Consider the following 23,703-nt stretch of genomic DNA (forward strand, 5'->3'; position numbering starts at 1 on the left):
TTAATTATTTCATAGCATTTTTACCCATTTTTCTCACATTTTCTAAGCCTTGGTTAACAAGGACATAGAATGTTTTTCTCCACCTGTCACTACAGTAGGAGCACAGAAACAGGTTGGCTATAATTTCTTCCTTGTAATCCTTATAGGGAAATATGCTTCTTACAGTTTCAATGTTAGATGATCATATTAAGCATAGCGAAAGAAATCCCAGTGAGCCAAAAGGTCAGGGGTCAGACAGCACTAAACGCTTGGTTTCCAATGGGTTTTCTACTCTTGTGTCGAGTTGATGTCAGCTCAGAACGATTTTCCTTATATTTCTTATTTTAACATGGCTTAGGTTACCATGCCATACCACTTTATTTATAAAGCACTACAGTGCTGATCAAAGTGCTGCACAATAACAGCAAACATAAAAGACCAAAGGGTAAAAGTTAGAGAACACACTGGGTCAAAGGCCATGGCGTAAAAATGTGTCTGTAAACAAGAGTTAAAAACAGCAAGTGAAGGAGACTGCCTGAAGTGCGATGGCAAATTGTTCCACATACATGGAGCCGCAGCTGTGAAAGCTCTATCGTCTTTGAGTTTGTGTTGCATCTTTGTAACAAGCGAAGTCGTCTGGTCTGCTAACCTGAGAGAACAAGACGGGATGTAAGGATGTAACAGCGCACACAGCTGAAACGGGGGAAACAACCACTTAGAGAATTAAAAACAAATAAAAGGATTTTAAAGTGGATTTGTAAAGGCTCTGGAAGCCAGTGTAGAGAAACTAAAATTGGAGTGTTATTGGTTGCACCAGATAAAAATCTAGTGTTCTGCACCAGTTGTAGGAGGTGCAAAGGAGCGTGAAGTCAAGCTAATTCCTATGAAAAGTGCATTGCAGTAATCGAGATGAGACGTAATAAAAGCATGTATTAATGTTTCAAGGTTTGCATATGGACAGGAGAGGCTTGATTTGTGACAGCAGCCTCAAGTGGAAAAGGCAGGAATTAGACACTGTGTTCCCATGAGGATCGAACTATAGAGAATGATTCATTTTCACACCTAAATTAGTGATAATGAATTTCTTATATAAGGTCAAGAAGAAAATGTGACACAGGAGGTGCATTTGGTGCCACTGGAACAACATAACTTCTGTCTTGCTCTCATTAAAATTTGGAAAATTTAATCAATAAGCCAGTTAAGGAAAGGCTGGACAGGACATGCACCAATGTGTTTCACTATAAAAATAAACTTGACAGTCATAACAGTTAAAGCAAATATTATGTGTCTGGAAAATAGTGCCAAGTGGGTACAAAGAGAAAGATGGAGGTCCAAAAATGGAGCCTTGTGGTACTTTTTTCAGACAGAGAATAAATGTTTTCTTTAAATGTGAAAGTGCTACAAATGAGCATAAAAGATTTAGTCCTAGTTGTCGTAGTGCCAGGATGCACAATAAACACTCTCTGAGCACCTACTTTGTCAAAAACACATCAGAAGAGCAATTTGTAAATTTGCCTGCAGCACAGGCACAACAATTGCATGCTGATTTAATGAAGAAGCCAATCACAGTTGCAACAATGATCTTATTTTTTGTATAGGGTTTTTCTAACAGACCTATTTCAGAATAAAATGCTTGTGATACTCTGTTAGAAAACCTATGACATAATTGACTGTTCTGTCCTGTATACAAGAGCTAAATAACTTGTGCTTATTTAGGTAATTTGATTATATTACACAAACTTTATCAAAAGCAAGTTTTGATCTGGTGAAAATCTTCTATTCATTAAGTTTCTTGATGTCATGTTGCACAGTAATAGCTTTTTGCTTGTTTCATTTACTCTTCATCTTCCATTCTTTTAGGGGTAGTCAGGGCTTCCAACATCTTCCCCATCCTTAGTGCCATCCTTCTGCTGATGGGAGGAGTTTGCATTGCTGCTAGTCGTTTCTATAAAAGCAAAAGGAATATTATCCTGGGGGCAGGGATCCTCTTCGTGGCTGCAGGTAAGTGAGGACTGTTTTACGTAACTCTGTATGTAGCTCAGTATCTGTGCTTGTGTGCACATGTCTTCATGTATTTATCTACACTGCTATAAAAAAATTACAGGAACACATTTTTATAGTAGTGCCAAGTCAGTTACACCTCTGGGATATTGATCTGGTCGGTTAAGTAGCAGAGGGGGTTGTTAATCAGTTTCATCTCTTTTGGAGTTAATGAAATTAACACGGATGCACTAGAGGGACAACAGTGAGACAATCCCCTAGAGAGGAAATGACATTTTTCCCTCCTTATTTTTCCTGACTGTTTTTTCACTAGTTTTGCATTTTGCTAGGGTCAAAAATTACCTACAGCAGGCCTCTAGTGTGAATGTGCCTGACCAAATAATCAAAAACAGGCTTCGTGAGGGTGGCCTCGGGGCCTGACATTGTCTAGTGGGCCCTGTCCTCACTGTTCAGCGCTGTGGAGCCCGATTTGGTTAGCATTTGACATAGAATACTAGAATTTGCAGGTCCATCATGGGCACCATGTGCTTTTCATAGATCAGACCAGATTCACCCTAAACACATGAGAGATGTGAAAGGGTCTGGAGAAGAACGTTATGCTGCCTGTAATAGCATTCAGCATGACTGTTTTGGTGGTGGATCAGTGATGGTCTGGGGAGGCGTATCCATGGAGGGATGCAAGGACCTCTACAAGCTAGGCAACAGCACCCTGACTGCCATTGGGTATCAGGATATAGTCCTTGGGTCCACTGTCAGGCCATATGCTGGTGCAGTGGGTCCTGGGATCGTCCTGGTACATGACAATGCTCATCTGCTGAGAGCATGGAGGCAGTTCCTGGAGGATGAAGGAATTGATACCATTAACTGGCTCCCACCATCACTTGATCTAAATCCGGTAGATTTAATGTGTGTGACATTCTGTTTCAGTCCTGCATCATTTTTTCACTTTGGTTTTGCAGTGTCTTTGAATTCAGCTCTCTGTAGGATGACAATTTTCTTTTCCTTGAAATGATGTAGGATCCGTTTGTACCTATTGCATTACCCAGTCCATATCAGTGTAGATATCCTGCATTTTTTTCCATTGAGATCTGATTGTTTTTAAATGGTTGTTATACCTTTTTTTAGCAGGGTAGATGTGTGAACAGTGTTCTGGAGAATATCATGTGGCACAACAGTTTCTATGCTTTGTTTGGGGGTGCCTGTCGCTGCCAAATTAATGGCTACCTGTTGTTTTTATTAACAAATGTCAGAAAAATTTATGTATTAGCACTGTATGCAGGCCCATGTTTGTGTACATCTTTTATAAATATCGTATTTCTGTGCTGTCGCAGGTCTGAGCAACATAATTGGTGTGATTGTCTACATCTCGGCTGCGCTGGGGGACATTTCTCCGAAGAAGGATGAAGATAAGAAATGGCAGTACTCCTATGGTTGGTCCTTTTACTTTGGAGGCCTTTCCTTCATTATGGCTGAAATGGTGGGGGTGCTGGCTGTCAACATCTACATCGAGAAGAACAAGGAGCTCCGCTGCCGTTCTCGCACCGACATTTTCAAAAGTACCACGCACGCCATGCTCCGCCTGCCCAGCTACCGCTTCCGCCGCCGCTCTCGCTCCTCATCCCGTTCGACTGACCCTTCCCGCTCCCGAGACCCCTCGCCTGTGGGGGGAGGTGGAGGAAAGAACTTCGGGCTGCCCCCCTCTGCACTACTTTCCCAGGGCCCCATTTCAGTGTCCACTCTACCCAACCCGCACTCTCGCTCCCACACAGCCCTGGCTGGAGGAGACATCTCCCTGTACACGTTGTCCCGTGACCCCAAGTTGGGAGGGTTGCCGCCCATGTATGGAACGGTGGACAGGGCCACGCTCTACCAGCTCCACAACTGCTTTCCAAAGGATGGAGGCGTAGGGGGAGGGGGGGTGATGATGAGCGGCACTCTCCCATCACTCAAGTCCCACAACCCTTCCAATTCTTCCAACTCCAATCCACCAATTCCCAACTCTGTGGGCTCTGGCCCTCCGCCCTTCACCTCATCCACAGTCGACAGGGAGCGAGGGATGGGGACTCTGGACAGGCTGAAGGGAGACAGGGAGAGCAACTCTAACACCCTCAATAGAAAAACAACACCTGTTTAGAGGAAGGGTATTAGAGGGGTAGGTGAGGAGGGAGGAGGATGGGTAGTAAAGAAAGAGGGAAGCCAGAAAGGAGCACTGCAGGCTCAACAGGAGGTAGAAACACAGGCAGAAACACAGGAGGTAGAAACACAGGTAAAACGCTACATCTCTCCCTCCATGTTCACTGTTATTTAGTCTACTCAATCTCACTGAGGATAAAAAGAAGAGTAATAACAGAGCGATAATAACAACAACAATGAACTTTCACAATAAAACTATTTTGATATTTTAATGTGCTAGAAATGATTTATTTTGTTAATGATCAAACGCAATTAACCTTGGGCTATTATGAAAATGTTTCACATAATTTTTGTGCAATATTACCGCTAATTTAACCAGGCCATCATTGATGTAAAATTGTTGTTGTGATTATTCTTAGAGTTATTACAGGCTAGCTGTATGTGCAAACACTATAATTTAGAATGAAATTTTAATTTTCACATTTTCTTTTCCTTTATGACTTTTACTGTGAATCTCTTCCATGCAGAGCCACTGGGACTAACAGTGAGCTGTAATATGTCAGTGTCCAGCATGAGTGTGCACAATAACGTGGGAGAATGAGAGCCTGTATAATTATTTTTTCTTTTTTAACCCAAATGTTGTATGATTTTCATTTATATGATGAAGTCAGATGTGAATACTGTAAATTGTCTTCCAATATTGATACTGAAAGAAATGCAACAATAATGTGAGTGACTGCGACAGCTCACCAACTTCATTGTTATTATGAGTCTGAGTTTTCTATGGGCCTCTGTTAGTCTTATTTCCATTCTAATCAGTGTGAACAGTAGTAATTGTAGCTCTAGTCGTGTTGAAGATGTTTGTTCTTGGGCATTAACAGAACCTCTGCTCAGACGTAGCAGGAAAAAAAAAAGAGACATAGAATTACACATTTGTACAGAATCAGGTGAAGGTTGCTGCCTGAGGAGAAAAACAAAACAAAAAAAAGCAGATTTTTTTCTATGAAAAGTCCCAAAGTGACACATGCAAATCATCATTTTCAGTGGCAAAAAAGAAAAACACTCTGTATATGTGGGTTAAAGGGTTTAAAAAAGATACCTGTACATTGTAATTATGCATACATATATTTGTAACGTCTATAGACATGTTTCTCGGGACCACTGTTCAAAATGGGTATGCATTTTGGAACGAGCCGGTTTGGCTTAAGTGTTTTGCTCCCAGTGCCGTCCCTGGACTCTTGTCGGGTGGTTTCAACCGCCAACCCTGGCCCGCCATATCTGCCCATTTACGGCCACACGATCAGTGTTTTCCCTACTTTATCACCAATGGCGGCTTCACCACAGACAACCCCTTAAGCTCCCCAAAGATTCCTTTCACTGTGCTTCCCCAGTAACTCCTGAGTCTGAACTCTGCGCTGTTTATGTGGATGAGAATGTAGACACATGTAACACCCAGCCATCCCACCCTCTTCCAAACTGTCCCGAGTGACTGCAGATCTAGGTGGAAACTGTGGATTCACCTGCTACGTGGTATAATGAAGAAACAAAAACAATGACCAGATGCTTCCAGATTATTTTCATTTCGTTGATTTCATTTCAGAAAAAGAAAAAAATGTGATTAAAAATGCACACAGATAGCATTTATGTGGGCAATATGAATAGTATGTAGTTGAGAATAGATATATCTAGATAAATGATTATGGTTTATCTAAATGTGTGATAAACTTAAAACACTGTATTGCACGAAGTTTATAAAAAAAACAATAACAGAAATATTTACAGAGTGCTGTCCTTTTTTTCCTTTTTTTGTTGTTCAGTAGAACCTCCAAATTGACTGAAAAAAAAAGGTGGAATATTCTGGTTTTTTACCCGAGTAAATGAAGCAATACAATATTTTACAAATGCTGCACTAAAAAAAAGTCCTGCAGTTAATTTGTGTTTCATGTTCTTTCTCCTGTTGTTGCGCTACAGTAGAAGGCTGTGAAAAAACACAGTTGAATCATAAAGATTCAGATTTAATTCCGTTCATATTCAGTGCATATTCATATATAAAATTATTTAGTTTATTTTAATTTGTTATGGTGGTTGACAAAAACAAGTTAATTAGGCATTAACTTGATAGACACTTTATTATGTTGTCAACTCAAGTATCTAATCAGCCAGTCACATGGCAGAAATTCAGTGCATTTAGGCATACAGATATCAGCGAGACAACCTGCTGAAGTTCAAATCGAGCTTCAGAATGGGGAAGAAAGGCAATTTAAGTAACTTTGAAAGTGGCATGGTTGCTGTTGTCAGTCTGTTTCAGAAAATGCTGATCTACTGGGATTTTCCCACACAACCACCTCTAGGGTTTACAGAGAATGGTCTGCAGGTATGCAGGTGAAAGGTATGCAGAGGAGCATCTCTGAACATGCATCATGCCAAACCTTGAAGCAGATGGGCAACAGTAGCTAAACACAGCACTGAGTATGACTCCTGTCAGTTAAGACTCTCCAGTCCATATAAGTGGATCAAAAAGTTATAAAAACAACAACAACAAGAGTTCCCTATAGACAACTTACACCGTGACCTGCAATTTGGCAGAGGTCATGGACCTTATACCTGAGAGCAATCATCAACTTCTGTTTCAGACTCACCTAAATATTGTGCGGAGGATAACTGCTGATTATGAAAGCTGGGGTGCTGGGTGAGACCAAGTGGTTTTCAGTTGTTCTGAGTTGAGTCTGCAGATTTCAAGATTAGTAGTGAGACTATGTTCATCTTTTCTTTTTCTTTTCCTTTTCTTGGGCTCACCATTGTGAATTCAGCCCCCAGGGACAGGCTGTAAAGATGGAGTTCTGCTGTAACGTCTTAGGGAGAATATTCCACCTTCTTAACTGTAGGGCATACGAGTGTGACACCTCGTGCTGGCTCAGAGTGCACTAAAAAGCGCAAAATTTCTTGGCTAGACAAACACAACCTTTTTTATTTTTTTATTTATTTTATTCTTCTTGCCTGTCCCGTTTGGCTCTTTTGCCATCAGAATTATTGTCTAAAGGCAAAGAAAGATGCCCAACGGATTTACTTTACCAAATTGACCATCCCAGCCTTGCCATAATGGTCCATTTGATTCACCTTTTATTGTTTATTTTATTTTCACTTGCTGAATACGGGACAGACTTGACTGGCGGAAAGAAGGGGGAGAAAGAAAGAGGGAAAGAGAAACAGCTGAGAAGAGGGACGGGGAAGAAGGGCAAAAAACAAAAACCAACAGAATGGGCAGAAAAAAATGCATATATCAATCACCTGGATCACCTGCTGAGAAAGAAAAAAGAAAACAAGCAGAAGAGAACAAGAGTAATAGAATAAACAACATCACAATGATATATGGGAATATGACAGTAAATACTAAATATTAAACATTATTGTGCAGCACATAAGATCAACAGAACACAGTGTGTTTTGAGGTAGGAGCCAAAAAGGGTGTAGTTTGTGGGTGTGATCACCCGTGTGTACACCTGTGAGCATGGATGCGCTTGTTTTTTTAAAAGGTTCCTTCATGTAATGATCTGCTAGAGGGTGTGGGGGGGCCACAGCCCCGTCCTCCAGGGCATGAAGCAGGTATGGAGGAGATCAAGACTCCAGACATCCAGAGGCCCCCAGAACACAAGAGACCAAGGAAGACCAACAGAGGGGCAGCCGTGCCACTGTCCCACTCAGAGTGCACTAAAAAGCGCAAAATTTCTTGGCTAGACAAACACAACCTTTGCTCACCACCAGATTTGGCTCCTTGCAACTTCATCCACTTCCCAAAAAGGAAAATCAAGTTGAAGGATCCCCATTTTGACACATTGGAAGAAATCCAGCACCCACTGCAGAGAAACAAGTGCCAAGAGACACAGTGGTACTTGTAAGGAACAATCTAAAAACAGAATGCTGCTGAAAACCACCCAGAAGTGCACCAAACTATGACCTTGAAAGTGAGATCTGCAAGTCTAGTTCATGACTGAGAATGGACTTCTCAGTTAACTAGAAGATCCTTTTTTGCACTTAATACTTTGAAATAAGCGAATATTTGCATAATTTTAAAAAAAAAAAATTTTCAATTACAGCTAAGGAGAGCAATTGATTTTTCTGCTCACTCTGCAAGTGACAAAATGGTAAAATGCCAAAGCTTGGCCAGTTACATTGTTGCAGAGTTGAAGTTAGTACTTCACCGTATCATTAGAGAGCTAAAAAATTAAGGAGAACCCAGCTTTCATCTCTACACCATCATGACTGTCACCGAGCTCCAAGTGTTGTGCGACAGTTTGGCACGTTACATCACATGCCTCCACTGAACGTGTCTTGAAGCCAGTAGTCTGAACACGATGTGAGCATATTCAACTGTTTGGTCAAGAGACCATTTCACAAACTCTGATCCATATCAAAGTAATCTAAAAAAAAGTGCCATGAGATAAGGTATTTACAACAAAATTTACTTAAAGCATCAAAACTAAAGGTACTCATGATGGCCTCTGTCACTTTTATGTTATGAAATAGTTGGATTATTATCATACTGCGATTGTGATGGACATTCTGACAGATGAGGTCAGACAGGAGTCTCTGAGGACTGTGATGTTTGCAGATGACAAAGTGATTTGAAGTAGGAGTAGGGACCAGGTGGAAGAGAACCTGGTGACGCGGAGGTATGCTCAAGAGAGAAGAAGAATGAAATTTAGTAGAAGTAAGACTACATGTGTGTGAATGAGAGCTAGACAGAAAAGGTAAAGTTGCAAGGAGATGTAGTGAAGGTGGAGGTGAGTTTAAATACCATGCAAAGCAGCATATAGAGCACAAAAAAAAGGTGAAGAAGAGGGTGTAAGCAGGGTGGAGTGGATGGAAACGGGTGTCAGGGTGGTTAGTGGCAGAATTATAGCAGCAAGAGTGAAAGTTTATAAAACAGTATTAAGACCTGCTATGATCTATGTTTTGAAGACAGTGGCACTGACCAAAAGACAGGAAACTCGAGGTGGCAGATTTGAAGATGTTAAGATTTTCACTAAGCGTGACCAGAATGGCCAGGATTAGAAATGAGAAAATCAGAGGGAGCAGTTAGGTTGAGTAGTTGACAAGTTAGACACGCAAAGTTAGGATGGTTTGGAAATGTTCACATAAGGAATAGTGGATAAATTGGACAAAAGATGTTTAAGATAGAGCTTCTAGGCAGGAAGAAAACAGGAAGACCACAGAGAAGATTTATGGATGTGTTGTGAAGGATATGAAGAGTGTTGGTATGACAGGGGAGGATGCTAGGGATAGGCTGAGATGGAGGCAGGTGAGACCCCTCAAGCGAGCAGCCGAAAGACGAAGAAGAAGGATTATTATCGTCATCCTTTAACTAACATACAGGCGCAATTTTAATGCTGCAGTTTAATCTGCTAAAGCCAGATTTAACTGTTTGACGTATTGGAGCAATCGTTGCATTATTTTCCATAAATATTTGGTAGAGTAGAATTTTAAAGTGAGTGCAGTACATTACAGCAACTGTGATATTTCACCACTTGTCAATAACACACACAGTTTGTCATAAACACTGCTCTTAGTAGTTACTGTGGCTCAAGGACTCTTAGCTAATGTTTTGTTTGCTGTGATCCTAAAACGATTTCAACCTTCCCTGTCAGTCTTGAGGCTCCTAATATTTGCAAATATATGGATAGTGCCAGATGGGTGGTACTTGCCAGAGAAGATAATGAGAAGAGCAACTGAAAGTTAATTCACTGAGCCCTACCTCCAAATAACTTTTTTCCGCCTCATGGCCATCTGGTACCTCATGCACGTTTTTTGCATGAACGATTACAAAATACTGTAAAGGTGTGCTTCGGTCACTACTCTCCTCAGAGGGATGCAGAGGAGTGGCAGCTCAAAGACTCCCATTACTGACAAGAGATGATACTCCAGATGCATTAGAGCAGGAGGAAGCAGTGACATCCTTGACAAGGGGCCTGAGAATCCTAGAAGTGCTCCAGCACCCTGAGGATTAGTGAGTGTCTTTCCCTGCATATTATCATACTTACTGCAACGTAGCTGCAGTCACAATAAGGATGACTGTGATGAAACATTTAAGGAGAGGGACTGCCAAAGCAAACAAATCTACTGCACAAGCACCATTAACAGTTTATCATATATATCATATAGATACATATATATTTATATATACAATCAATAATGACAGCCCTTCATCATTTCATGCTCTTTTACTTGTCACATTCAGTCTACAGGTCCATCATAAAGAATTCCAGGAAGCATTTCTCCATTTACAAACACGTAACAAGTGCCTACGAACCACTTTTCATGCAGTCTCAGTAGAACTATTAAACAGCTATATATACAACCCGGATAGTGTGTCATGTGGATTCAGTTTCTGCCCACTGGGGAGGTAAAAACATGTGAGTCTACATGCACACATGCATGCATGGGAATGTATGTGACTGCCAGGATGTCAAGTAGTCTCTAGAGAGATGAGTGTGAAGATTTGTTATTTCTGAGATAATCAGTCGGTTTTTGGATGGAGCAAAAAACTCGGGTGGCATGCTGGCGGTGACGCAGTGAGGTCGGGGTGGCAGAACGAGACGGGGAGGCCGCATAGGTATGAGGATAGGGGTACATAGTTAAAATTCAAGTATTAAGTTTCCCAACCTCTGCAGTGAAATGCATTGCGATGAGCTCTGGCCTAATTATAGAGGAGTGGAGTCTGGGGGAGGGGGGTGTTTGGCAGAGGGGTTAAGAGTCACTCTGCAAAGGGGTGAAAATGGGTGAATGTCAAATTGGAGGGCAGACATGGTGTCGTGCCAGCAGAACAAAGGAAGGCAGCTATTTTATGTCAAATCGTTTTAATAATAACCAATAGTGGTGCCATATACTGAGCACAGTTTACATACTGTAAACCAATGTTTCCTGTTTGAGACGTTAGCATCCTATGACAAAAATAAATTGTATTTACTGCACTGCACATAGAGTGATTAGAGACAACACCACAAGCATTGACCATTCATAAAGCACAAAACAAATCCTTTTATATACAGAGGACGCATGCCCACATACTTCTCTGATATCAACATAGTGTTTCATCTGTTTCATTCAACTTACATTCATCTGCTACACTGAAGCAGCATTTACACAAGTGTAAAACACAGGTAATAAAATAAATAGTAATACATAAAATATTAAGATTTAAAAAGCTTAACAGAATTTCCTGCATGTACATGTAATCATATAACATGTACATGATATAATTACTAGCGCTATCAAAACAAAGCATTTGCTACTGTTTAATGTTGATATATGTCAATTTAAGCATGATATAAATAGAAATAAAAAATAACAATATTAAGCAGCCTGATTCCAAAGTTTTCACTTGTTTATTTATAATTCGAACAGATTAAAGTCCAAATTTGGTTTTGCTATTGCATTATTTTGTGTCACATTCTTCCAAGAACAGCAAGCGGAGATTAGAAAGTCAGTTGACATTAGTAGGCATGAGAAATGAGTGAGTGTGTAGATCAACAAAACATTTTCCCCTTATCTTAAATTATTGTTATACCAATCTAGGTCATGTAAACGTTCTAACTTGTGTCATGATCTAACCTAACTGTGCCCTCATCAAACTTAAACTATGGTGTAATGTAATGAATTCTTCAAATGCACAGCTAAATATTGTAATTTTGCCAATAGTCACATCAGAAAACATTAGTATGAGAAGAGTTTCTCCAGGGCATGGACTACACTGTATATTCTAATTTAACTGTGTTTTTAGGGAGAGGTGAGCTTTCATACAAAGCAGACAAACCTCAAAAAAAAAGTCTTAGCAATTAAAAAGAAAAGCATCTGCACGACTTATCCCAGTATAAAGGTTGGGTTTATATGTTTGTACAGCTACAGGCGGACTAACAAACCTATTTGTGACGCAGGTTTGAGTAAATACTAAAAAAGTCAGCAGTAGCCCCGTCAGTCATTCGATTTTATGCTAAAATGAACAAAAGCACTTCGTTGCAAAATCTACCTCTGCAGGCCATGCTGTGTTGTGTATGTGTTGTTGACTCCCTTTCATAAATTTAAGACCAAGTTAGTATGGCTTCTCTGGCAAAACCAATGCCAAGAGCAAGCTTGACATCACAGCTGTCAGAAATCAATTTCTCCTTCCTCATAAGCAAAGACGTCGTGAATACTGTGTGCAGCATCGGAGGGCTAGGTGTCGCTGTTCTTGTGTGGAAAACATTTCTGCCATGGGCTGAAAGGAAGAGCGAGAATGATGAAGAGGACGCCTCCAAAAATAAGAATGCCTCCCGCTGAGCCCACGCAGGCCACAGACCAGGACAGTTCATGGTGTAAAGGTATGGAGTGGTCACTGGACAGTAAGGCCAGCACAGACTGGTGGAATATGAGGACAGAGAGCAGGACCAGTACACCTGCATGAGAAGATAAAAAAGTAACAGTAACATTTAAAAGTTCAATCAGCAGTTACAATCCTTAAAATACTCATGAAAATATTGTCCTAGCATGACTAAAAAAAGAGTCACATCCCACCTGATAGGATGAAGCAGAAGGAGGCTGGCTTAAGAAAGAATTGCACTCCTTTGCTGAGCGACATGGCGATGCATATGGAGCCCATCACCATCATGGTCAGACTCAAAAGGGCCAAGACAGCTGCTGCTAGATTCAGACCTGTGAGGGAGAGCAGCGAGAAATAACAAAATATAAAGCGCAGATGTTCAGAAGTGCATGCAGAAAGAAATCTGCAGCACAAAAGATGGAGGAATTATTGTGAGGTCTGGAAACTAGTTATGTTACACCACCTCACACATGTTTGATTCCTCTGGGATTTTGGTTAAATCTGGATTTTTGTTAAAGAACAAAAATGATGTCATCTGTGCTCCTTCCTGTACTGGCTCTGCTTAAAACAGATTTTCCTGGCATTCCAAACCTGAACAGGTGCGACCCCAAAAAATAGCCTGTGCCAATTGTGCTGTTTTTGTTTTGTTTTTTTGATTCTCCAACACGTGGATATTATTTCATTAATAAAAGCATTGCAGATAACAGGAATGGTCATAGTTGGTCAATTCCTTCCGTCAGAGTAACGAGTAACATCACAGACTAGCCACCTCTTATTATCATTTTTTATTCTCTTTTTAAACAAATAAATAAAATCATATAAATATGTAACTCTACATACTTGTGAGTAATTTCAACAGAATTTCTGTTATTACTGTAGCCCAGTTGCAGTACTTTCGTAGCCCACCCCAGTCAACACTTTAGGAATCTATGCTTTGAAAAATTGCCACAAAGTTAGCATAAACCGTAAACACAGTACAAAATAGATATGCTAGCTTCCCGGTAGCTCAGAACCTAAAATGTACTTTTCTGTAATAACCAGCAGGGGGCGACTCGACTCTTCTGGATGCAAGAAGATTTGTGGTTGTGCCTATGGGTAAATGACCATCAGCTTCCTTTCCTATTTGACCTCTGTAAAAAAATTACTGAAACGTTTATGGGCTCACTCACTAGTTTCGGGTCATATTGAGTAAAAACTAAGTACATTTTGTAAATTAAGGTCACTGTTAAAGTCAGAAAGGGTTAGATGGGATATGCTCATTGGCTAATGACTTATGATTGAGAAGTGGTATACCCTTACTTATTTTTCACAGGACTGTGCATATCTGTTGGTGTGATTATGTCAAGTCTACTGTGCAGCCACTGACAGCAAATCTTTCCCACAGCTCATATGTCAAATGCCGCCTTCTCTTTAACCATATCAGCAAGCAAATTTTCAAAACAGCCTCTGCTCACAACTTATGACCAAAAGATAAAAATGACTGATGTTTGCTGTGATGTAAGTAGCCTATTAATTCTCATCCAGCTTATCTCCAAACTACACTGAAACCAGTGGCTCCCTGGGCAGCACAGCAAACACATTAATCAGTCTGATAGCTTATGGCTTGCTTTGGAAAAGGGGTGGCAGTGGAAGTTAATGGTCTAAAACATGCAAAAACCACCAGTACGGTCCTGTGAGCACCGCAGTGAGCATCTTTATTGAAAGAAGAAGCTGCTGGTGTAACTGCTAATGTGTATGTCCAGGGGAAGGTGTAACATCTCACTCTTCTTAGTTGTCTTCTTGAATATGACTGCATTCTCCCCAGAGGTGAAGAATTTGAAGTAAGTACAGTTGGATTCTGTGGGCATAAAGAAGAGATCAGACAAAGAAACACACGTGCACCCACGCGCTCGCACACGCACTTACACACTCACTCTCCTATGGACGACTTCTTGTCTTCTCTGATGTGCCTACTATGCATCCATGCACTCTGTCCTTCCAGGCATCATTCCTATTTATATCGAGCATTAGCTGGAATACCCAGAGACACACACCTCTTCGCACACAAACACACACACATACGCACACTCCAGCACTGCACATATGGTGCCGCCAAAGAGGGTGAGAGACAGCAAAACACTAAGGGTGGATGGCAGAGGGGAGAAATAGTGGTAGACAGAGAGAAGGGGCAGATGGAGGCTAATGAAGGGACATGGCTACAGAAGACGGGAAGAGGATGTGCCGGGTGAAAAAGAAGGAGGAAGATGCGAGAAATATGGATACAGGCTCAGAGGATGAGAGCGGTGAAAAGGAGGAGTGAGTTGCTGGCAGATGGAAGGGTGGTGAGTGAAGGGAAAGAGAGAGGGTAGCCGCAGATGGAGAAGGAGGTGAGACGAGCGAGCAGGAGATGTCAAGAGGGGGGGGAAACACAGGGGGGTTAGTTAATACTGCATTAGTTATACACTCTCACTCGGTCCCTGCCTGTCCCCCCTCGTTTCCCCTTCTCTATATTTAGACAAAAACTGTGAAGTAGTCAGATTCCGTTTGGCTTCACAAGTGCATAGTGATGACTTTCACCCACTGAAAATTATGTGCTCCAAGATGACCACGTGCATGTGCACACACACACACACACACACACACACACACACACACACACACACACACACACACACACACATATTCTGACATCCTTCCTCACCACACAAATATAGCTGTGGCTGAGGGCATTTGCAAACATTTTTTAATGAAGCAGACCATCCATTTGTCAACCATACTGATTTTGTAACACATTATGCTATCACAGTCAACTGGTTTTGCTCCCACTACCCCCGCTGAGACTGTAATTATTGAGCCGCCATGTTTCTCTCCAGCAGGCAGCGAAGATGGATCGCTGGTGTCGGGATGACAGACACGGCATCGTCAGGCCGCACTTTGAGCGGGACGGGAGCCAGAGGCATGTAAACAGGGATGTGAAATGGGGAACCATAGATGGCAAAAACATTTGTTTTCCTGCAAACATGATGAGCCCACGGCCATCTGTGACAGGCGGCGTGGGCCAACAGTGTTGGGACGTGTGATGAAGATTGTCAGAAGCATACTGGCTTCTCTCAAACACCAACAGAGCATCTTGGAATCATATCTGCCAGCTCGAAGCAGTCAAAAAGGCACAAAAGATAAATTAGCAAAGGATAGATAAATAATCCTTGAAAACTGGATCATTAAGTTGTGTCTCTGAAATTTAAAGAGACTTTGTGATTTCTTCAGACCGCTGCTGGGTCCTGGCAGAATCCACGAGACATGTGTGATTCCAGGAGCAAGTCTTTCTCCTCCAGTACCTGCCTCTTTCCATCTCCAGACTCACTTTTCAGACAGAAATAGGTCATTGTGCAGATAATCGGCGCACTCCGGAGAACATAACCATGGTCAAGTTGAATAAAGTGCTTTTAGAAAGAACCTGTCACTACTCTAAACATGAATGTCCGTCAGCACAATAAACCTCTGGTTTGCCCCTTTATCACCTGTCTGCACTCTTGGTAAAACAGGAGATGATTCGATGCTTAGTCAGGAGAAAATCTTAATATTAATAATGCCCTGTTACACAGATCATGTTATGACTGCCAACAAATATGCTGTATATTGTATCTGCATGCTGCTGTGTGTTGGTCCAGCAGGATCCAAACTGATAAAGCACCACTGTGTTTATGCACTTGAATGCATTTTCACGCTTTATACTTTTTAATGATTCAATTTGCACATTATCTGTAGGATGACCTAGATACATACTGTATCTACACAAGCGGCTTCAGATACCCAACTCTCATTATTCCTTTGCAAATCCACACAAGTGTACATACACACAAGGAATACATTTATTTTTAAATCTATATCAAAACTCAGAAAAATGTTGCTCAGAAAAATGAAGACTGTTCGCGTTGGATGCAAATGACTTTTTTAAACAAAGTGGCAACAGAGCTTTTTTCAGCCTCTTATGAGTTCAGATACAAAGACCTACAAATGTATTCCCAGGGGGCATACATTATGTCAGCTATGACAGCTCACTCTTATTTTACAACATTTGTCATGGCACAGAAAACCTACAGTGATTAAGGGTGATGTCAGCAACTTCTTTCCACAAACAGTCTCTGACCCCTTGCTGTTAATCCACTTTGATACCGATACACATACTGTAACATGGTGGCAGCTTCAATTCAGACTTGCAAGGAAAGCAGACAGGGAGTTAAACACAAAATAGTCCCTGCAGAAACTCACCAGCTCATCTTGTGCAGATCAAACAGATTTACACAAATTCACACAGACACACACACACACACACACCACTCTGAGGTCTCACCTCCAGGTAGATCAGCAGGACCACAGCTTGTCCTCTCTGGGTCTATTTCATCCACCCGTAGGGTGCGGATGCAGCCCTTCCAAAGGCCGTAATGGGCCAGCTGGCAGGTCTGGTTGCCGCTGAAATTCTTTGGTTGGGCCAGCTCCACCCAAAACTCTGTCCCCATGCCGAGCACCGTGAGGGTCACACCGACGATAGAGACAAAGAAAGCCAGCTTGATCTTTCCCTCCTGGCTGTCGCTCAACTTGTGGATCCGCCTCTGTCCTCTACCACCTTTCATTCCAGCCAAACCTCCACTCTGTCCTGCCACCCCTGTGCGACCCTCCTCATCCTGTTGTACAAAGAAGTTGGACCACATACTGATCTAAAGTGGCCAGAACCGAAGAAGTACAGGGGATGGGACGGGACACCTCAAATGAAGATTAGAGAAGCAGATAATAGATGAAAAGTGTTTTAATTAGAATCAAATAATGAGATGTTTTAGGTTCGGAAGGCGAAAGTTTGCAAGAGAGCTATCAGTTGTCCTGTGATGGACGGGAAAATTGAGCAAAAGCAGTGAGAAGATCAAGTAAAAATAAATGGGCTGGACATAAGAGATATGAATAGAACTACTGTGAAGTGGAGAGGGGGGCAGATGAAGTGAGGTAATGACAAAATGGGATAGATGGAGGCAAGGACCAGGAGAGCTGTCTGTCTGTTTTCCGTCCAGGCTTCTGAAAAAGAGAGATGAAACAGGAAGATGAAAGAGTAGCCAGCATATGCTTCACCAGAGCAAAATCCTTTCATCACCAGCGTAATATTTAATTTCCAACAGCTTTATCAGCATCTACAGTATTCCCTCCCTAAAAGCCATATGAAATGCTCTCAGCCAACAATAGATAAGCCATATGGCAGATTTTGCAGGAGATGTAGAAACAATTCGACTGGAAGAGCTACTGGAGTAGGTTTGTGCAAGGTCAAGGTGAGAGATAACACCGTAGTGTCACACCGGACCACCCAGCTTCCAATTTCCCAGATGAGTTGACAACCCATCGTCTCTCTGAGCAGGTACACTATCTCTGGCTTAGACACAGATCCCCTTTGATCTGAGGGGATAATGGATTGCCACAAATACCTCTCAGGCTGCATTACTTATACCAGGAAAACTGGGAATATGTAGCAGCGGCTGTGCACTTGCACATGTGTGCTTCAGCACGAGTTTGGTCCCAGCTTACAGAGACTTTCAACTGTGAGCGAGGGACCTTTGGAGCGATTTAAACAAAGTGAGTGACGGGGCACAACGGTGTCGATGGTCTGCACGAGAGGTGATAATTCAATCCTGAACCCTCTGACAGAGAGAGGGGGCTATAGTAATTAACTCTGCTGTGAGGTCCAACAGGTCACAGAGTGGAGGCGAGAGGCCTGGCCAGTTAGGAAAGCAGCACCAGCAGGCCACGCACAGTTGGCGAATCACCTAATTCAGAGCTTTGGGCTGACAGCATCAGAGGTTTTATTTAGGCAACATGTGCAAAGTCTCACCGCAAAGCCTTTGTCTTTGATACTTTGTAGTATGTGAGGAGACATAATAATAAACATAATAAACATGTAACAAAAAACATTTCATTGTCATTTAGTCGTGCTGCGTGCCGTCTGCCCCGCAATAATCACAATAATAACAATTCAGTAAGAGCAGACAGCATTTACACAGAGCATGAGAAGATGGTTCTGCAATGTCAATAAACAATAATATCAGCTTATCAACAAGCACTAAGTGACAGTTGGGGTAAAAATCATTTTATAGCTAACAAAAGGCAGATACATACGTGTGACTAGTGAACCAAAGGTATGGAATAGCAACCGTGCATTAAAATAACCCTCCAACATTAACTGTAATAAAGGACATCAATACTGCAGCTGCTGACAGCCAAATTAGTGGTCATAGAATTACAAACCTTGATCACATTACATTCATATTAACCACAGTGTGATCAGACGGCTCAGAGGAGCCAAGCTGCTCTCAGGGTGGGCGACACAAACAAGTGCTTACTTTGCAGTAAGTGAAGGATTATCCTTAGCAGGGTATATAGAGCATGTATACAAAGTTATATACTATAATGCAACGAAAACTTTGGTGCAGTAGCCTAAATTCTAAAGCGTCTGAACACAGGATATAACTTCATGCTGCATTTTCTGTCGTGAAAATTAGAAATTCTCTCTACTGCTTGACCGGTGACAGCCACCGCCACCTGTGTGACACGTGGGCGTAAGAAAGCAACAGCTGGCTAATGCACTTGATTGAAAAGAAGAATAAATCTGACCTGTGTCGTGTGTGTTGTTCAGCTCGAGAGGAAGAGAAGCATGAAACTTAATAGAGGGGGGAGAGCAGTGATGTGAGAGTGAGTGTGAGAGAGAGAGAGTGAGAGAGAGAGAGAGAGAGAGAGAGAGAGAGAGAGAGAGAGGAAAGGGGTGGGAGAGAGGAACGTAAGAGTTATGGAAAGTGAGTGTAAAGGAGTAGAGGTGGGGGATGTGAAGGGGGTTGGAGTCTGGTTGGTTAATGCTGTTGCCCATTAAATGCATGTGCATCTGTGTGTGTGTGTGGGTGGGTGTGTGTCTGGTGTTTGGCCCCCAGACTGTGCTTACACCTCACGTTTAATCTCAACAGCATCCAGCTCATGCTCCATAAATGTTTCAAATTTTAAATCAGCAAGGAAAGTTGCTGCAGGGTGGTCCGCTCACATGATGACGAGCCTGCCAGCATGATAAAAAACATCTCTGTATCTGCGACAGCCTTGCTGTTTGTGTGTGTGTGTGCGTCTATTTCGGACAGCCACCTGTTAATGACATTAAGTAAGAGTGAAGGAGGAGTCTGTGTTTATATGAGAGGGACCAGAACAGCATTTTACAGCAACACAATACACTGTGAAGAGGTGAAAATCTAACAGAGAGACAGATTGAAAGTGTACTCGGGGTTTAAAAAGAGCCACAGCATGCAGGGACGCATATAGAAGGGGAAAAAAAGACGTATGAGAACAGGAGATAAAAGGGGAGTAAAAACTGTAAGGGAATGCTGAAGTCTGAGGTAGCTGCCGAAATGGACAACACTGGCTGAAATGAAGCGGTACAGAGAGGAAAATGAGAATGTGCAGCCCCCATTTCATTCCTCACTGAACAAGGTCCAGGGAGACTTCAGAGGCTCAGGCTGATCTTGTGGAAAGCTTTTCTCGTGGCCCATCCCTGCTTGGCCGTTCCACAGTTTAGGTTACATACGTGGCACAGCGAGAGAGAGAGAGAGGGAGGGAGGCCAAACCCTGCAGCCAGCAACACTAAGGGAGGGCGGGGATGGGTGGGGGATGCAAACCGAGAGTGAGTCGGGGACAGAAACACATAACAGGAGACAATTGCAGAAAAGGGACAAAGTAGGCCGCAGGCTGTGACAGGGAAATAAACACCTGGAATGTCCAAAAAAGTCAAACTCTGCTTCTCTTTTCCTTTTTTCAGTCTGCAGACGGCCTCTTCAGACAGAGGTCACATGCTAAATGCGTGACATCCATGATAGATTAATTAATGTGGAGGACAGCTATCTGTTTTAAGGCACACATGTGTGCCAATTCTTTAAAATCGCTTCCTCTAATTACACACACCACCACTGCTCATCCATCATATAAGATAGATCCAAAGTGTCCACAGGCAGTTGGAGGCCATCAATATTCTACATTATGCTGATATGAACAGTCTTGTTCATATGTCTTGTAGTGCCCCTGTCAGCAGTGCTGATTTATGCTTGTACTGTACGCTCATGTATGCACTCATGCGCATGCCGTTCACACTTATGATTCTTAGTTTCATGCTGCTAAGTAGTACTGACTAAGAGTATTTGCCCACTTGAAGCATCTGATGATTTTCCTACTACGAACAATCCTGCAAAAAGCTTTAAAACTCAATAATGAACTTGATAAAACAAAAAAAGGGACTGCAGAAGTATCCTGAGTATCCGGTAAGGGAAAGGGGGGACTTTTATATCTGTTCACCTGCTGGTTAACACAAATATATAATCAACCAATCACATGGCCAGTGAGCGGTAGTTCTCTGGGTGTCTCTGCGTTGTTGATGCCAGAGGTCAGAGGAGAACTGCCAGACTGTTTCGACCTGACAGGAAGGCAACAGTAAGTCAGATAAGTTCCCGTTACAATCAACGTATGCAGAAAAGCATTTCTGATGGAACAACAGATCGGACCTTGAAGCAAATTCAATGTACCACTGTGTCACATAAAGAGATACAGGTTCCTTCTATTAGGTAGTAAATTGTTGTTAATCAATCTAATTTTTGAACAGATCAACGAGTAACTGATCTGATACGATGCTCTATGATATCTTCCTGGAGAAAAAGACACATTTTTATTAACAGCAGCTGTCAAGGCAGATGCCACTGAGACAGCAAAAGATAAACTGACCTTTTGGTATACGCCTGGAGATCACTGAGAGCGATGTGGACAGTTAGGAAAAAACCCTCAATCTTTTCAGGGGTAAGACTTAATAACTAGATTAAAGTAAAAAATTAATGTTCAGTCATACTGCTGGATGGCTTTTATTAAGATATATTAATGTATGTGTCTTGGTACACATTAACAGCTATACACCAAATCTATATGTGCACTTAAACTTTTAATAAGTGGTGCTGAAAGGTCTCGAGAGCCTTTTAACACCACAAGGGCAGGGTAGTTTCTCTTTTCCAGCATGCAAAGGATTTGTTTGACGTCACTCTTTCGACTGACCAATGCTGGGAACAATGGGAAAGTGCAAGAAAGTCAATGAAGTTATAAGAAGGAGAACTGCAGATTTAGAGAAGTTGTGAAGGTCTCTTGAAGCTATTTCCAAAAAAACATTCCAAGATCATCCATTATTTTAAACATGTAAATGTAAGTACAAGTAATTCAGGTATATCAGCACATTTCCACGGTCCAAATTCTTCATCTTCACCTCGAATCAACAGCAAGATGGCTGAAACTTGGACACTGTTGGGTCAATAATCAAAAGCATGTTCAGGAACAACCCGAACAAAAGCAAACCAAAAGTGGTTTTGAAAAGCAGGCTAACATTAGCTAATGCTAAACTAAGCCATGCTAATGGACTTACCAAAGCCCTGAACTCAACCCTATTGTATATTTGTGTATTTATGCTTAAAAGGTGTCTGTGCCAGGAAACCAACCAATTTTAATGAACTCTACCAATTCTGCCAAGTAGAGTAGTAAAATATCCAACCACAAAATGCGAGAAGCTTGTTGATGGATGTTGATGGAATTTACTAATAGACCAAATATTAATATGATGGATGTATATATCTGATGCCGTATATTCCCACCCGGGAAAAAGAACAGTTCAAAGTGGTCATTAAAAGCCCATAATTACCATAACATTGATGAATGAATGTATGTAAACTACAACTATAAATTCCCAAATTTCATCACCACCATTACCTTATACATTAATTCATGCATCCTGGGATAAGCTGCCTGCAGTCTTTGTGCAGTTTACATGTTCTGTTTAGTAACAGTTATGTTACTCTGTAGATTCATATTTTAAAGTTCCAGTTTCCTGCCCATTGACCCTTTTCTAAATGATAAACACTACAAATATGGCTTGTCTGCATTGCATTAATGTTTGATCTCTTCTATTGCAAATCATTGACATTTTTACACAGGTGGAAGAACATCAACAGGACACATTTCTACTAATGTTTTTGACATGTACGTATTATTAAGTTCTTTCTTGTGAGGTGTTTACTTCGTCTAACCTCCTGTGGATTAAATACAAACTGGATCATGTACTCAATGTGTCCATTCTATTCCACTGTTGCACTCTCCCACTGCTGCAGTGTTCTATCTTTTTGAATGAAGATCAATGGGGATGCACTGCCTAGAATGACAATGACCATCACCAGAGTCTTGCATCCGCCACTAGAGGGAGATAATGTATTAACAAGCCTTTACTGCAGCGTTAGGCCTGGGGAGGGCATACAATGCACTTGAGAGAGGGCTGCCAATAACATTCAGCGGCTTTCATGACAGACAGCCATCTCTAAAAGACTCAGGGTCAGCTCTCCATTTTTGCTCCAGTGGACATGGTTTCAACTGCATGAGAGAGCTGCTGATTTACCTTTGACCTGAGGGAACTACTGGGTAGTGAGTGTTGCATCAGAGGCCCTGCTGCTGCTGGGTTTTGTGCAGTGAGGTGCAGCGATGCAGATAGAGATGGGTAGTATAGAGCTGACACAGGACATTATTGCATGACAGAGTGTAGTTGCTTTCCTGTAACCATTTTACATGAAATCCAGGCTGAATAAGACAATCCAGCTTTTGCTCTGCCTTACTCTTTGTACCTTGTGAGATGTAGAAAAATAAATGGGTTAATTGGAAGAACATAAATGACTTGGCTCAAAATAAGCCTGAATCTATCATCAAGATTGACATGATTCAGTTGGATTTTTTATATATATGAAAACTATATGCTCACGGTCACTTTATTAAGTACACCTGTTCTAATCACTCATGGCAGCAACTCAATGCATTTAAAGCTTGAGAACGTGGTCAGGATGACCTGCTGAAGTTGAAGCTGAGCATCAGAGGAATGGGAAGACAGGCAATCAGTCACTTGTTACAAGCGAGCTATGCAGAAGAGCATTTGTCAATGCAAAACACACAGAACGATGAAGCAGAAGAGCTATAGCAGCCGAAGAGCATGCTCCTCTCTGTTAGCTAAAAACAGGAAAATGAGGCTACAATTTACACCTAGATTGAACAATAGAAGACTGGAAAAACATTGTCTCGTCTGGATTTCTACTTCAACATTCGTTTGGTAGGATCAGAATTGGGCTTAAACATAAAAAAGATCCGGTCTTGTACAAGAGGTTCAGGCTGTCTGGGTGTGG

The 23,703-nt window shown here is 41.8% G+C and overlaps 2 protein-coding genes across 2 annotated transcripts in view; one reads left to right on the forward strand and one right to left on the reverse strand.

Annotated features, from left to right (window-relative positions):
- Nucleotides 1-5,777, forward strand: part of cacng8b (calcium channel, voltage-dependent, gamma subunit 8b) — a 29,935-nt gene extending 24,158 nt beyond the window's left edge. Inside the window, exons 5-6 of the mRNA XM_080897009.1 lie at nt 1,840-1,980; nt 3,312-5,777. Coding sequence (XP_080753135.1) covers nt 1,840-1,980; nt 3,312-4,114 — 944 coding nt within the window. The 3' untranslated portion in view covers nt 4,115-5,777. The remainder of the gene's footprint in view (nt 1-1,839; nt 1,981-3,311) is intronic.
- Nucleotides 5,778-11,924: 6,147 nt separating this feature from the next.
- On the reverse strand, nt 11,925-19,152 carry cacng6b (calcium channel, voltage-dependent, gamma subunit 6b). The gene is made up of 5 exons (XM_080895420.1): nt 19,097-19,152; nt 16,800-17,512; nt 14,229-14,303; nt 12,661-12,798; nt 11,925-12,542 (listed from the first exon to the last, which is right to left on the reverse strand). Exons 2-5 carry the CDS (start codon nt 17,155-17,157, stop codon nt 12,322-12,324), a joined length of 792 nt encoding a protein of 263 aa, XP_080751546.1. The 5' UTR covers nt 17,158-17,512; nt 19,097-19,152; the 3' UTR covers nt 11,925-12,321.
- Nucleotides 19,153-23,703: the final 4,551 nt, after the last annotated feature.

The sequence above is a fragment of the Rhamphochromis sp. 'chilingali' genome, assembly GCF_963969265.1.
Source record: "Rhamphochromis sp. 'chilingali' genome assembly, chromosome: 11".
Lineage (NCBI taxonomy): Eukaryota > Metazoa > Chordata > Actinopteri > Cichliformes > Cichlidae > Rhamphochromis > Rhamphochromis sp. 'chilingali'.